At 37.4% G+C, this 16,536-nt stretch overlaps 3 protein-coding genes across 5 annotated transcripts; all 3 read right to left on the minus strand.

The window, feature by feature from the left end:
• Window positions 1-967: 967 nt before the first annotated feature.
• LOC137737938 (putative peroxygenase 4) lies at window positions 968-3,939 on the minus strand. 2 transcript variants are annotated; one of them, XM_068477526.2, is made up of 7 exons: window positions 3,663-3,939; window positions 3,401-3,511; window positions 3,239-3,324; window positions 2,377-2,471; window positions 1,750-1,875; window positions 1,516-1,665; window positions 968-1,353 (listed from the first exon to the last, which is right to left on the minus strand). In XM_068477526.2, the coding sequence occupies exons 1-7, from the start codon at window positions 3,700-3,702 to the stop codon at window positions 1,344-1,346; spliced, it is 618 nt and encodes a 205-aa protein (XP_068333627.2). In that variant the 5' UTR covers window positions 3,703-3,939; the 3' UTR covers window positions 968-1,343. The 2 variants fall into 2 exon arrangements, with proteins under 2 accessions (XP_068333627.2, XP_088539622.1); XM_088683496.1 differs by lacking the exon at window positions 968-1,353 and having other exon boundaries at window positions 1,370-1,665.
• A 3,406-nt stretch (window positions 3,940-7,345) lies between these two features.
• LOC148692080 (ubiquitin-conjugating enzyme E2 variant 1B-like) lies at window positions 7,346-10,774 on the minus strand. 2 transcript variants are annotated; one of them, XM_088682919.1, is made up of 7 exons: window positions 10,638-10,774; window positions 10,539-10,603; window positions 8,672-8,811; window positions 8,386-8,511; window positions 8,186-8,312; window positions 7,978-8,038; window positions 7,346-7,591 (listed from the first exon to the last, which is right to left on the minus strand). In XM_088682919.1, exons 2-6 carry the CDS (start codon window positions 10,564-10,566, stop codon window positions 7,980-7,982), a joined length of 480 nt encoding a protein of 159 aa, XP_088539045.1. In that variant the 5' UTR covers window positions 10,567-10,603; window positions 10,638-10,774; the 3' UTR covers window positions 7,346-7,591; window positions 7,978-7,979. The 2 variants fall into 2 exon arrangements, with proteins under 2 accessions (XP_088539045.1, XP_088539044.1); XM_088682918.1 differs by having other exon boundaries at window positions 10,634-10,747.
• Window positions 10,775-11,543: 769 nt separating this feature from the next.
• On the minus strand, window positions 11,544-15,178 carry LOC137736396 (uncharacterized). Its single transcript, XM_088682917.1, has 6 exons — window positions 14,538-15,178; window positions 13,866-13,983; window positions 13,380-13,729; window positions 13,162-13,293; window positions 12,985-13,083; window positions 11,544-12,852 (listed from the first exon to the last, which is right to left on the minus strand). Exons 1-6 carry the CDS (start codon window positions 14,981-14,983, stop codon window positions 12,336-12,338), a joined length of 1,662 nt encoding a protein of 553 aa, XP_088539043.1. The 5' UTR covers window positions 14,984-15,178; the 3' UTR covers window positions 11,544-12,335.
• Between the last annotated feature and the right edge of the window lie 1,358 nt (window positions 15,179-16,536).

Raw genomic sequence — 16,536 nt, forward strand, 5'->3', positions numbered from 1 at the left:
TTTATTACATAAGAGCAAAGCCACGTCGACTAGCTATTGGCCTGTCTGCTGTTAAACTGCTGCAGACGGGGCCTGCTGCTGTAGTTGTTGTCGGCCACTCGTCCACAATCGCGTGTGTTACACTCGCCTGACACAGAGCCTTGCCCACAAGCACAAGACCGGGCTTCAGGTGCTTTGGGTATTTGGACTTGCTTGGCACACTACTTGCCCTTGCATTTTTGGAGGGCAAATTTTGAGCCCTTACTCTTGTCTTGCACCAACTGCTGCAACCGCTCTAATGGATTCATATTTGTATACACCTTTATAAATTTCCTCTTATATATATATATGCAAGTCCCACATACTTTTATATATATATATATATATGCAAGTCCCACATACATCAATGGGTCATTTCTACAAAGAGAAATGGTCAACAAAGTGCGTGGTCATTAAACAGAATAAATGGTATTATTTAGTGTCCAAAAATAAAATTAGCATTATTGATTGCTTATAGATGAATGAGAACTCAATGGAGCATTCGAACAAATAGGGGAAAACCCACAATCCATATTTTATAAGGCCCAAGAGACCAGTTAGACCTACGTTTCACAACCCATATTTTGTGTCATCCGTGAGCCAACGGAATTGGCATGGATCAGGCTTTCTGTATTAAGATGTAAGTAACTGCAGAAAGTTCTCTTGTGGTCCTTGAGGAACGTTTGTTTGAATAAATTAAGGAATATTTGAAACACAAACACCATAGGTGGGTTGATTTTGACCGTTGATGTACCAAGACACCAACGGTTATGTTTAACCCACGTGCATAGCTGCAGACTATAATATTTAACTGCATGTAAAAATCTTGAATTACTCCGCCTTCAACATTCATGCGCGCTCAATTCCCCCTCAATTAAACACATAATTAAACATGCGACGTCTAACGCAAGCCACTGCCATGCAAATATAGATGATTAAACGGAGGACAGCAATCGAATCATTCATGTGTAATATACTATTTCACTGTATCAATACAAATATCAAACACTACAGATCTCCCCCACGGGAACAACTAGTTGCGAGGTCTTCCGCAGTCGTCGACATTCAAAACACGTGATGTCTATGCAACAAACAACTCAAGCCGTAAAGGAAATTGTGTGGTTGGTATGGAAATCGAAAAATAAATAAACGAATCAACTTATAACTTATTTACACACATGAATGGATGAACTAACAAACAACTTCCACGACCTCTAAAACAATATCAACACACAGCGCACAATATAAACACCGGCATACTTTCGATCATCCACCGGGCAGGGCCAAATGGACAACAGCAGCCTATACAATCTGCCAAACTTTTTTCAGACAACACTGCATCAAGAAAAAATTAAAAAAATGAAAACTCCCAAATATATAATTCGTCTTGCTTGCTTCACAAGGTTCATTTACATGTAGCCAGTAATTATTAACTCGTTAAAATGCTTAGGAACATATTAATGAATCCAGTATGGTTGAATAATTAGAACTAATTACTCTTTCTTTTTGTCTCCGCCGGATTTTTCCTTCTCCATGCGTTCGAACAAGGTTCCGTCGTAAACAGCTCTAACGGTATCTTTGTGCAGCAAACCATTCTTGTCCTTGCAGAGCACGTATAAGATCTTCCATTCTGTATAGGCAGCAACCCTGCATTTCATATTCCATCGTTAATTTAGTTATGTTTTCTCTTTTATATTTCAGCAGGACATGAAATATGTATGATAAACTTACCATCCTGCATAATCCTTGGGAACCCTATTAGCCTTTAGCATGCCCATCAGTTCATCTGATGTCAACGAATGTGGATGCGTATGGGCATGCTTTGCAAAGATTTCTTCAAATTTTAACGGAACAAACCTGAAAAATTGTAATTGGAGAAAAATAATTAAAAACAAAAGAGCTGAAAACATTGTCCAAATGTCAAAAGGAAGGTGATTGAACAGAGGTGAGAAAAAGTAAGAATAAGAGTAGTTAAAAAAGGTTAACGCTTGTGTGTCCTATGGAGAGGACTTATGCTCCCACCTACGCCTATGATTAAGGAACTTTTACTGTTGAAACATTATAATCAAATCGTTCATTTTCTTTATTATTATCTTGATCATATGTGTAAAAAACTATTTAATTTGGAGATCTTTTAATCATTCATAGACATAAAATAGATGAACATTTAATCGTAAGATTACTACTTGTAACCAAAATCATTGGTTGGTTTAACACGTATGAATAATTTAGTTGTTCATGTTCTTCTGCAGGCAATAACAATTAAAGCTCTTTAATACGACATCCAATAGACTATATATAATAAGAAAATTATTTTATACAGAAAATTGATATCAATTAATTAATTAATAATTATACCTTCCTTCTTTATCATAGACACCAGAGTCACTGCCATGTTTGGCTTTATGGATGTTTTTAACTTCAATTGGGAAAAGTAGAGAAGGAAACTTTCCCTGCACCAAACACAGAAGCAGAAGCCACGTCACTTCTACTCAACGTAATAGCAGCAAACGTGTCGAAATAGACAGAATTTATTCCCCCTATTACGCATGTTCTTTCTTCTTTGTTTGGTTAATGCGTCACAATATTCTTATAACAACGCACATTCAACCAAATATTCAATAATAATAGTGTAAAACAAAGATTTTTTAAAAAGTTGCGACGTACAATAATTTTACAATTTTGTAAACAAACAAGAATTTTTTCTAATATGAATTATTCTAATTTATAGGAAAAAGTATAGAATTCGTTTGAAAGCATTTTCAAATGAACCTTTAAAGTAATAATATATTGTTCTAACAAACAAGACTACAACAGTTTAGTCCGGATTTTCTGGTAAAGGTAAAGCTAAGTTGCTTTAGTGCTATTGGATTTTGCCTCTATCTATAAACATGTGGACGTTAGTGTTTGACACATGTCCTAAGGAGTTGGTCATATAATATTGGCAAAGAAAAAGTTGGTGGCTCAGAAAACAAATATTCTAATCTGGGAATGAAATTTTACTCTTTGCCGCCGGCAACATAGTCTAAAGATTTGTCCTCGTAAAATTTTCCTTATAAAAAGTTTTTTTACGAAGTGAGTCAATCTCGGGAGTTCCGATGCTTGAGAGTTTTATTTTTTTATTTTTTAAATACAAGAGAAGAGTGAATCGAACTCATAACTTCCGATGCATAAGCGAATGATTACCCTGGTGAGCGGAGTATGAGAGTGAGAGAGATACCTGGCGAGTCTTTTGACTGAGGGCCGCGTTGATGAGAAAGGCACTGGCTGTGGACAACAAAATGCCACACCCGATCGCACGAAAACCTGTAATCGCAGAGATTATCACTATTAATTAACCGGTTTTAAAGAAGGAGAAAGGCAACAAATAATTAATAAAAACCTTGAAAAGTTTCCCAAGGATAAACAATGCCATCGTGGTTCCTGTCAAAGAAGGCTACATGTCTCTGCAGAACGTCCTGTTCGTTGGGTGCGAATTTCCCACCGTTATTCTCTGCATGCATCACAATTTATGCCGATATTAATTAACATATAATTCACTTCAAAACATATATAAACCCCTTATTTAACTCTAAGCAAAACGGCCGGAAAGTTCATGAAAACCTGGAGAGAGAGAGAGAGAGAAATAGAGAGGAACTGCATACCTTGCTGCTTATTGTTTTCTGACAGAGAAGAGGAACCCATATTTTTCAGAAGGATTGAAAGCTTGAGAGGGGAGAAGAAGGTAAATCTGATGAATTAAGTGGAATGGCAGTGAAGGAGAGTTAAGAAAAGAACCGATCGACAAATCCAACCTAATAACGAGCGGAGCAACTTTAGAGAGTTGTGGGGGTTTTCTTACCTGAAATGTCTGGTTTTCAAACAGACAAACTAATTTATTTATAAAGGCTAAAAAGCCAAAAGAAGTAAAAAATTTAATTTAAATATCTGGAAAGGCTGGTGATAGATATTCTACAATTATTGGAAACTATTGTGTTGTGGACGCTTAGCGGTGCAATAACGTCCTAAATGGCACGTCCCCACGCTGGCCCTCCACGTAGACGATCAATTAGCAAGTTTACTGCAAAATAAAAGACAGATGAACGAATTGTTTTTTTGATGTTTTTTAGTTTACAAAATTTTATGTATAAGATTATTCTTTTTAAATTTTTTTTTTTTGTAAAATACTATAAAAAATTAATTTTATATAAAAAAATCAATTACCACACACGTCTCACTAAATTTGGTTTAGGAATATTTATTTACTATTCTTTTGATAGCAGAGTCATAGACATAGGGAAGCGGTGGGAAATATGTCCTTCTCTTAGACTCTCTGCTTTCTAAAAGGAGGAGGGCATCTTCCCAACGGCACTTCAACAATTTTTCAAACTTTTATTTTCTTTATCTCTTTTATTTTTTGTTTTTTTTTAATATTTTGTTCTCTCATCAAGCTATCTATTTCGAAGAATCCTGTCAGATTTTTCGTTATGATATCTTAATTATTGTTCTTATAGCATGCCTTTTTGAAACCCTTCATGTTATTTTCATTTTTCTTTTATTGACAAAGATATTCTAACTAATGAGATTTATAGGTATTGCTCTTCTTAATATTTTTAAGACATTCAAAATTCGAATTTATTTGTCTCTGAATTGAAAAAAAAAAGAAGAAGAAAGAAGTTTCGTTGTTAATTTTAGATAGAAATCCGATGGATGAGCATTGAACACACATCCAATTGTGTATACTCAACATGCATTATTATCTTATAATTACATGTTAGAGTGCGTTTTTAATTACGTAAAGCATATATAATAATTATTAGATGCATATTTAACGTACGTACGCAACCCTACCTTAAAACGATGCTGCTGAAACCAAAGACATTAAACTAACACACGAATAATATACTTTGATGTACAGAATTAAATAAATAATTAAACAAAGCGGAATACAGCAAACAAGGAAAGGCAAAGAGCGTGATTGGTGAAGTGCTTTCTTGCTTTTGATTTACAGAAACAGATAACAGATAAACGATGCTGCTGTTAGCTTTCACGTCACTTCCGAATTGTCTCAGCTCGTATCAGCTCCGAGCTCACCAGGTGTGAACGCTCCTCCTTCAATGTTAGCCACACGCACATGACACGCAGCAGTCATGCGGAAAAGATGGCCATCGATTCGAGCCCACCACCTTTCACTGTGTACTGTTTTCTATTTCTTCTCTTTCTTCTTTCAGAAGGCAGAAGCTTCCCTTCCCTCCCAACAAGTTCAAAACAAACGTCCCAATGACTGAAGCTGCGCCCTCTGCATCTTTCATTGTGTTTTTTGTTTCTTCTCTTTCCTCTTGCAGAAATCAGAAGCTTCCCTCCCAACAAGTTCAAAACCACAAATATCCAAATGACTGAAGCTTCTCCATTTGCATCAAAACCTACCTACTGTTTTTCACTCTTCTTGTCCTTTGCAATAGGATATCTTACACTAAATTTATTTATACCACAGTCGAACATTCCCATAAAAAAAACTATAGCCTAACCTTTTTTTTTTTTGAACAGATAATAGTATATGTAGATTCTATATCAAAATAGTGGGAGAGTGAGCTAAGCTTTACAATTGACTAGTAATGATATGGTTCAAATTCACCTTAGGTGAAAATCAAATTTAAAATCTCTCACATTCAAGTGAAGAGAAATATCACTACACCGTAGTACAGTGCTCTAACTAATTCAACTAAATTGTTTGTCTTCATTTCTATTTTATTCAATCTGCTAATTTGCCAATGATATATTATTATCGGGTGCAACTTTTTACCCTCTTTCTAAGTCTTTTCCATCCACAATGTCTCCATAAATGGAGGAGTTGGTGATTCTCCTTTTTGGTTGCTTCTTGCTTGACAGCTAAGATAAAGTAATATATTGTTGGAAAGTCTTATTTACATACTTCATTTGATCTCGCAATGAAGAAAAAAAATTTACCTCGCAAGCATCCTTGTTAATTTTTTATTATTAATTTTTATTTATTTATTCGATTCGATGATCGAAAATTAAGAAGAAGGTATGAAAAATTAAAATATGTGTGAATAGCACTTCCCTATAATGTTTTGGGACATGAAACTTTACTTTAATCTGTTTTCATGGTAAAGTAAACATAAAAAATGACATAGTAAGCAAACACTACTAAAAGAATCCAGGAATATCGTGTGTGCATACACATATACTTGTTCTAGAAGGCCGTAAATAATGACATAGATGACCATAACAACCAGATAGTCGACATAGACATTAGGCTGGTTTGGTATTGCTGTGCTTTGAAAAAAAGCTGATTCTGCTGTGCTGTGAGAATAAGCGACTGTGAAATAAAGCAGCAGAGTGTTTGGTAAACTTTTTTGTAAAAGTGCTTTTGAAAAAAAAAAACAGCATTATAGTGTTTGGTAAACTTTTATGTAAAACAAATGTGAAAAAAAACCGATTTTTCAAAGCTGGGTTTTGCAACTTCTTGTTTTTGGCTTTTTTCACCCAAAACTGTGAAAAAAAGCTGAAGCTGAATGTTTACCAAACACAAAAACAGCTCCCAGCTTTTTTTGATACCAGCTTTTTTCAGAATTACCTCAGTACCAAACCAGGTCAATGACTTTTAGTTGACAGCGGATTTTATGGAGAATCACATTCTCAATAATGCACGTGAAATTGGAGGTATTCTTCCATATTTTCAAACAACTTTGTAGAAAAGCACATTCTTCTGACTGTAGAAGTGATTCTGGCCTTCCACAGATTTCCTAAACGAGTTCATACACACAACACCCATTAATTAAGAAGTGGCGGTGTCACAAAGCAATCATCTGATTATCCGTGGTTTAACTTACATTACAACACGTAATTGAGTACGTCGGCTGCTTCCATAACGAGTCTCCAGTCAAACAAATTTGATCACTGTTTATCTCTTTATTTTTTATTTCAAGATTTCCCTTAACTTATACGGTTAAGCAAAATAGAAACATATTTTTTAGGATATTTAAAGGAAGAGGGAACAAATGTTGGTATACCGAGCAGTTCTTTAAACCTCAAAAGAAATATTTTGAAACCGTCTTTTTCCAGCATGTAACGCGTAGAACAGAAGAAAACGTTTGCTTTGCTGGAATTCTGAGCACACCTATACAATCTATATATATCCTTAAAAACTATGCGTAACACTACATATACTAATATAATAGGGCAGCAATCGAAACGTTCAGGCGAACAAAGATTATGTTTAATTGTAAGTTAATCATTTTTCGACCTTTAAATCCTCCCGGGATTTGCGGGTTCTAGCCTACCCTTCGCTGCGATGACGACTTCTGTAAATATTGATCTTCATCCATAACAAACATCATTGTCTTGATTAGAATTCGAATTCAAACTACAGGGCTTCAGACATGAGATGGAAAACAAAAGGTATTGAAGAATCGGTACTTCGTAATCCATTGATTCATATAATTACATATCATTTACCCGCTTAAACAACTCGGTATTTGGAGCGGTTTCAAGTGTTTTCGCGATCGAAAATCTACGAAACAGCCAGCCAAATATAACATCCTCATAAACCTAAAGAGCGGTCCGCCCAATTCTGCAAATAACACAATGCTGTCACATTCCAAAACCACAAGGTAAATATTCAGTATGCAATGGACTTATGTACAAATCATCGGAACACAACACGATGATATCTCTCCTTATCAAGGACTTGTATTCAGCTACTATAAAATAAGGTGGTTCGTGCTCAAAGTACAAACAACGTGTGTGTAATGTCCCCCTATTATATCTGTAGGAAAACATCACACATTTGTCTTTCCACCAAAGGCATATGTGATAGCAGAACAGAGATTACAGCAAATCGTTACGGATGGAGCGATCCTTAATTACATTAGACATGATTAGCACATTGACGCTCCTTAACAAGTATCATTCAAAGTATACACTATATAAAGTATCGTATATTCATTCAAGTCTGACCTTTAGATAATGCAACATTTCACCACAAGCCCCTTTTGATCGACCCTTCCCTCTTCATTCCCTGAAAATACATATTCAAATATTAACTCTCCATTTCTCTAGATGATATGAACAGAAGGAAAACAGAAGCAATGCAGTCCCGTTAATAAAACTTAAATACATAAAAAGGTAAAGCATGTTCAGCAAGAAACAGCCGAAACTAACAGACCTTCGGGTGGCTGAGCTAGCTTTCGGTTCTGTGGTGACATCATCTCTTTCTTCAATTGTGTCAATATGTCCTCCATCGTATATTCCCTTTGCCAATTGGCAAGCATGGGGAAAAGACTGGGTTCAACCTGGTAATTTGGCCACCCATCAGCTTGTTTCAACTATAACAAAGGAACATACTTGAGGGTAAGAATCACCTACCACTCCAGAATCATGATTGACACAGGTCATGTTTATCCGTGTTTGGAACCTAACAGTTGGCGGATTATCTGGATAATCCTTTCCACAGAACAGTTTCAATTGGTAAATGCGCCCTTCGTGCACAGTCTGGCAAGAAGCAAGATCAGCAAGACATTAAGTTTCTTTATTCAAAGAACGATATTGTTTCAATGCAGCTTGCCATGATTTGTTTTTTTTCTATTTTAGAAGTGCATGTACGAGCAGCAATTTACCCAAAAAAGGAAACTAAGGAGAATAAGGAACCTACATTTGGGGGCCCGATAATTGTCCCTGTCCATGACTGCATATAAACATCATCAGCATCATCCATTCCATAGCTAACAGTGCCATCCCCAATTCCCTTTTCACCCCTCTCAAGCTCTTCCAGTAATCTGAAATTCCTGGGAACTACACACAAAAAAAAAAAAAAAAAAAAAAAAAACCAAGACACATGATTACAACTCTTGCATCATGTGATCATAACAAATGTCATAATGTAACAAATAATCACAAAAGAACTGGAATAAGACAAGTGTTTAACAAAAAGGATTAACATATCTACTCGGTGTAACAAAGAAAACCAAAGGCAGCTTCAGTCACAAATCTCATCAAATTCATGACAAAATTAGAAGCTAGTTCAACAAATACCAATTCATACAAGAGCATAGGCTATCTAATACAAAACAGGGGAATACTCCAGTTACTCTCCGTTTTTTAGTCCTTTATATTTTTCCAACGAAACTCCTTACAGAAATACTTTCATCGAGTTCTTAATAATAGCAGAGGTTCTATAAATTCTTTTCAGGAAAGAAATAGAACATTAGCTAAAAAGAGTAGTTATAATTTCCAAGCAAAGGAGAGATGAGAAGTGTTTACAATAGTACGATAAAACATTACAATTTCAGTTCTAATTCTCACTTGCACTCTCTATGGAGAACCCATCTGAGAAATGGTTATAGAAAAGCGGAACCACCCTTGTGTTAGGAAAAACATGGCCACTGTCGCCTGTCCAAAAGTAATGGTATTTCAAAATGATCTTGGTCCTCAGAGTGCTCCTTTCCAGAAGAGATGTAAAAACTCATGCTAGCTTGAAAAGTTTGAGAAGTAAATTGTAATATCTGGATACCCAATCAGATACCCTTTTTAGAGTGCCTTACTTAATGTTAACGATAAAGATGAATAATCCTATCTCTCATATTAGAAATTACATTGCGTCCCCTGTAAGAGAAGGATGCTAAAAATTTATGAGGCAATTGTTTTGGCGCTGGTGAATCTGACCTGAGGTAAGATTCAACTATGAGTATATGTTCGGCTGGAGGGTTGTGGAGGAACTGACATACTGGGTTCTTCTAAAGACGGCAGAATAATGGGCAGCCCTGTTTATGGGAGAGAATGCAGGTTCTTGCATTTTCATTGCAAGGAAGTACATTATTCAGGAAAACCATTTACGGAAGACAACACTTGTAGAATAAAACAGAAATAAGGGAGAAAAAAGAAACGGGTGACCAAGGCACAACATGACTTCTGAATCTATATCTAATCACGCTACTAATTGTCTCAAGAATATCTGGTTCTGTTAATCTATATCTTATTTCTCATAACAACGAATTCGGGAACAATTTAAATCACAATTTTCGGCCAAGAGGAAAGATTATCCAAAATCACTGGCATTCACATAACAGAGCGTCGGTACTCTAGTGATTAGTGAGGGGTTAAAGATGAACCTCAAAGGCTCAACCGTATACATTATCGTTACATTTCCACTACCGATACAAACTTCATCATTCCTTGTCAAATTAGATTCGAATGATTCGATCCTTGGAGGACACTTTAGGCTAACAAATCTAACATTGATTTCATACCAACATCGATTCGCACGTGGTTCATAACCCAAAAAAACCAATCAAGCTTACAACTTACCCTATAATTCAGGACAAAGCAACCAAATTTATAACAAATTAAATTCAAATTAATCCATTTTACCAGGTTAACAAACAAAAATGCAATTAAGCTCAAACAAAAGCAAAACTTTGATTCAGGAACAAAATCAACATACAACAATTAATCTGGATACGCTTGGACGAATGTAAAATGAGCTAGAACACTGAAAAATCTAGGGTTTTTGGAAAGCTCACCGACAACGCTTGATCCTTCGGATCCCATTTCTGGGGGTTGAGTTTTGCAGAGTCCGGATTTAGGTGAGATGGAGAGAGAGAGAGAGAGAGAGAGAGAGAGAGAGAGAGAGAGTAGCAGAGAGGTTTTGATGGTGGATCCAAGGCTGCAGGAAGTCCAACTACGGTTCGCCGAGGGCAAAGTCGCGCATGGAGGAGGAAAAAGGGATAAAAAGCAGGAAGAAGAATAGAGGAGGAGGGACCTAGTCGAGTATTCATTGAACTAAGGGTGTATTGTTATTCTTCTGCACCTGCGCATTTCACACGTTCATCAGTCACCACAGTGGGATTTCCATTATTCCGTACATACAGGGAGAGTAAGTGGAAATCGGACCGTAGATCTGGCGGTAGGGAATAGGGATCATTGGCGGACAGTGCATGCATATCGTATCCTACACTTTCTCTTTTTTAATTGGTTGGATAGTTTTAGTAAACGACAAGAACCTTCGATAACAAAACCAAGCCCAAAGGACCAAAGACAGCAAGGCCACATGTAACTAAGCAGTGAACAAAGTAAGAGGCCCAGATTCTCGCAAAATGTAGGCGACCAACACAAGAAAAAGAAACGCGAAAGCGATTTTTACATTCTCATTTTACATATCGAAGTATTTTTTTCGGAATTTATAATCCGCAGTTGATTTATCTCTGAATTTTTATTTTAGTCAACCACCTTTTAACTTTTATTAACAGTTCAATTCTTGAGATTATTTCCAACGGTGAGTACAAATCTGTTCATCATCGGGTGTTGGCAAACCCATACCATGAACCACGGGTGTCAGTTGCAGTGTTTTTCAGTCCAAGCAATACAGAGGACACATATGGCCCATTGCCGGAGCTGGTCTTGCCGGTGAAGCCGGCATTTACCCGTCAGTTTACTCTTGCAGAGTTTATGCAAGGGTTCTTCAACTTCAATGTCATCACCAAGCTTCATTTTTTATTTTTATTTTTGTTAAAGTGGGATCAAAAAAGGATCGCCAACGAGAAACTTTTATTAAAACACACATTTACACAACAAAGAAAGACCCACTTTATTCCTATAAACAAACAAGGAGCGAGCCTAAAAACAAAAAAAACACAGAAAATGAGCCCAACAAGAAGTCCACACACAATAGAACGTCCAAGAACCATCCATTGTGCTCTCCCCCACCGATCCAAGAATCAGCCAGCTATCCGATTCTCCGTCCACCGCCAATCATCACCTCCACAAACGCCACTTGCGCACAACCATCAACAAGAGATAGTCGGCGAGAGAGAAGCCAACCATCAGAAAGAAGCTCCGGGAAATTCCCGAGGAACAACGCTAGAAACGGCAGACAACAAGGAGAACGTGGTGGTGTAGGAAACACCCAAGCCGAATAAACACCAGAACTCTACACACAAACTCAGCAGAAAACATGGCTGACAAGCGAAGCAAGGAAGGACTGTGAAAAAGGATATCCACGGGGATTGAGGAATTGGAAAGGCCAGAGGGGAATATTGGAAGAACCATCAGCAGATGGAAGATGAGAAGAAAGAAAAAACAAAAACAAAAGACCACCCACCGATCCCAGTCGCCGCTAGGATCGACGACACCAAACAGAAGCACGATCGGGAAATCTCTCACACAAAATGGTGAGAAGCACCCTCAAGCAGAGGGAAGGACTGTAGCCGCCTACCGACACCCTGATTTATTTATTATTATTCATCACTAAGCTTTTTAGAACATGCGTTAATGACTAAAGCTTACAAATCGAAATGATGTGCTTTCTAATCTAACCCAAACTATTTCTGACCTAATGATGGGAGCCTTGGTGTTTCCAGTTTCCCATCCCCAAACCACTCTGACATTTCTTCATCGTCGGTGGAATCAGAAAGCTCCAATCGTTTTGGAATATTGACACTGGATTCGTTATTGTTTGCCTTATTCGTCAAGGCGCTTTTGCTCCTCTCTAACATCTTCAACTTCCACAAGTCCCTTTTTTTCGGATTCTGAGACAACTCGGTCCTACCTCCTGCGATGGGAAAATCTACCAACCCGGAAGCCTCATTCCATGAGTTCGGGCGATTGCAGTCGTCTTCTTCTTCGTTTACAAATCTCCACTTATCCGCACCTCTAGTTCGACTTCGTCCATATTGACTCGTCTCAGTAGTGTGAGGAGAACTCAAACTCTTAGTCCTAGGGTAGCTTCCGTTGTCGTGTACAGGTTCAGCAGAAGCCTCTGAAGAATGTGCTGCCTTAGGCCTTTTATGATCGCATTTTAAGCACACCATGTTTCTCTTAAAGTTGATATAATTGCACCTGCACAAAAACAAATCTCTAATCATATACAGGACAATTAGAATTTAGATATATGGAACCACTTCAAAGTGAAGCATTGATTTCCAAAACAAAAACGAATGAATGCCAATTGCATTCGGTAGAGAAACTCACGAGTCGCACTCCCACTCCCCGGGATTTATCTGCCGCTTTGGAGGCTTCTCTTTGCATTGTAAGCATCTACCGTTCTTCGCAAAATTCAAGAAATTGCATCTGTAAAGGAATCTAAATGTCTTAATCTCAACAAGAAAAGGAATTACAGAAGAAAGTTAAGATCTTAGCAGCCATTACTTGTCACATATCCAGTCCCCCTTCTTCAACGGGAGATGATCTTGATCCTCTCTTAGACGTGTCAGTCTTTCTTGGGAAAAATCATCGCAACGTAGGCACTTGATATTTCTAGCAAAGTTTAGGAAGTTGCATCTGCCAAAAGAAATATTAATAAGGATTAAACAACCAATCAAGATTCAATAATCGTAAACAATTACGTGATCAAGCTGCCAAATTACTTGGGGCAAAGCCAGTCGCCTGGCTTCATTGGAACATTTATTTGGCCCTTTTCTTGTGGAATTGAATGGTCCGACACCGAAGCAACCCTCTTTATGGTTGTACTTGTACTCTTTGGGGGATTGGAGTCGATGTTCTGAGTGCTGTCCACTACCATCTGTTTCAGTAGCCGTCTCACTGATTCTTTGACCATTTTGTTTAGACATGGCTTGTTCTCCACTGTACCAGTAGTGGGATCAAGCCCATACGTTAACAAGAAACGCATGACATCCACTGTGCGCCCATCTTCATCTTCCCGTGCCTTCACGTACGCTCTCTCACAGTCTCCTCTCAAATTGCAGGAGCTGCAAACCTACTAAAATGCCTGTTCTTATTAGATATGACAATTCCTAGTTATATCTCAAGCTTTCTTTCTATTAAATCAAAAGAAGACTGAAAATATAGGCTCATTCAAATAAGAGGAAAATACTCAGAAACTAAGCACATACATCTCCTTCATCAACACCCACATAAGCCCTGAGACGCTTTCCTGAGTTGACGACTTTCCTATCGAGGCTCGGGCATCCACATCGGGCAATGACCCGGATATCCTTCCTTGACAACATTCTGGCAACAAAGGGTAATGAACAAAGGTGTAGAATACAAATATCATATTTCAAATCCAAGTCAGTAAATAACATCTCGCCTTCAAAAACAAGACAATCATCCATTCATCCTTATCATGCACACACTTGAAATGAAAACTGCAAGCTTAAAAGTTAATAGTAATGGCGAGCCAAAACGATCTGAGTCATTACGAACTCCACCTACAAATTCCGCTGCCAAATCTAAACATGCCGTGCCTCGCATCCCACAAAGTTTCAATATCAAACAGGTTGCATCACAAAAACTCAAAAAACGTTTCTGGGTCGTAAAAGCACTTTCTGGATAAGCAGTAAGCACCTTTTCCAGGAAGCACTTGGGTGCTTATGAGCATAAGTGCTTTCTGCATGAACAGTCCCAACAAGCCCCAAAATACGCAGACAGGAAAACATTTCATCACAAGCTTTGTACTCAATGTAAATCGTTTTTCAATCCAAAATAATTAAATTCACAACCTCAAACTTGAAAAGAATAAGACTTTCAAAATTCATCCCTTCATACCAAAACATCACCATTACCTCAAAAGACTAGACCGGTCCCGAGCAAAATTCAGACAAGCGGTTCGAATACGGTTCGATTCCTTCGGACCCACTTCACCGTTCCGAAAAGGGTTCTCGTCGCCATCAAAGTATCCTCTTTTCAACAAGCACTCCATCAGCTCCACCCACTCCCGCCACGGATGCGAAATCTGAACCGCACAACATTCCCCACTGGCCGGGCCGCCCTGCTCGGGGGGTTCACCAACGTCCGGCGCCAATTGGGTGATTATGTTTGTGGGTTTTGAGTCTCTCGACGATTGAATCTCTATAACTTCGTTGACTATGAAGTCGAGCTTTGCATTGGGAGCTAGGGTTTCTCTGAGGCTGTGAAATTGGGAAATAGGGGCTAAAAATTTTGGTGCTTTGAGGTGGGTTCTGAGGAGAGGATAGAGAGAACCATGGCCGGCTTTGAGAAGCTTGTACATTTGACAAATATTTGGTTTAGGGTTTTCTGATTTTGGCGGAAAAGGACGGGGTAACCGTTACATTTGTTTGAAGTTATGAACCCTGATTCAGGGTTTACATTGCGCAACAGAAAGGCGTATAAAGATGGTGATGAATCGCTTTTGAGAACTTTTGAAAAATAGCCAATTTCAAGGGCACGAATTGAATTTTAGCCCAATCTTCTAACTCATTTCTAAAAAAGATGTCAAATTTTAAACATTAAAATGATAGTTGATAGTTTATGTGGTAATTTGACATTTTGTACAATATTTTACTCCATCTGATATATCAAATAATAATATCATTCTAACAAAAAAAAAAACACTTAGGTAAAAAGTCTTAATTATCCTTAGTAATACGAATCATCATCGTCTCATCTTTACCTGTCATTTTTTTCACAAGAAGCGCCGGTCCTAGCCTGCAACCCCTTTCTCATCCTTTGGGACCAAGTCCCGCAGCGAACCTGAAGAACATGAGTTTTGGCACCTCGTGTTCAAGAGAGAAGAACCAAATCTTGAATTTTTTTATTGTTGCTTCTCTTCTAGCAAAGTTTGACAATTTTCACAAACCCAACAACAACAGCAATGATGAAACATTTTTGGCATCAATTTCCTTTGTTTTGGCAAAAATCTCAATTCTCAACCCAAAAACAATGGTAAATCATTGATACTTTCCCGAATCGTTTTATCTGTGGGTGTTTCTTGTACTTTACAAGGTATGGTCTTCCAAACCCACCTTTTACTTACAAGAATATGTTATTATTTTTTGTTCAGTTTGTTGGTTTTGCACTTATAAGGTGTGTGACTGCTGAGAAAATGGTGGGCAAAAGTCAAGTCATAAGAAGCTTTCTTGTTTTCCCTGGTTTTAAAATGTTTTTCTTTTAGGATAAATGAAATTTGAGAAATTTGATTGTAGTGGGATTAAAGTGAGCACAAGTATTGAACTTTGCATTCTACATTCAATTTGAATTGAGATTTGCTAGGACCAGTGCTTGCTGCCCAACTATTGCACCAACTGTAGCAGCTCAAGCTTGTGCGAAAGGAGAGGAGAAGAGGAGACGGAGAAGATTAGTATTACTAAAGGGTAATTAAGACTTTTTACATGAGTTTTTGGTTAGAATTATAAGAAATTAGAAATTTTGGCTACAATTCAATTCGTGCCTCTAAAATTGGTTATTTTTCAAAATTCCCATTTCTTTTAGGATAATTTGCATCAACGTCCTTGTAATTTTTTTTTTATAATTTCACTATCATCCTTGCGGACTGTTAATTTTCAGTTTTGTCCATGTAGTTTTTTTGTTTTTTGTCTTAATTTTTATGCACACTGATATTTGAGAAAATTTTGGACTAAGTGACATAATATATCAGCTATAATTTGGTATTTATTATGCGAGTCAAATTTAAGATTTGAGACCTCTCACTAACTAATTTAAAGTTGAACACTTAATCGATTGAAGTCATTGGATAACAAATGATAAAAACGAAATCAATCTACGAACAACGAACTGAAAACTCAAATAAACTACAATCCAAAG

This window comes from Pyrus communis, chromosome 13 (genome assembly GCF_041283825.1).
Source record: "Pyrus communis isolate YQ-2024b chromosome 13, ASM4128382v1, whole genome shotgun sequence".
Taxonomy (NCBI): Eukaryota; Viridiplantae; Streptophyta; class Magnoliopsida; order Rosales; family Rosaceae; genus Pyrus; species Pyrus communis.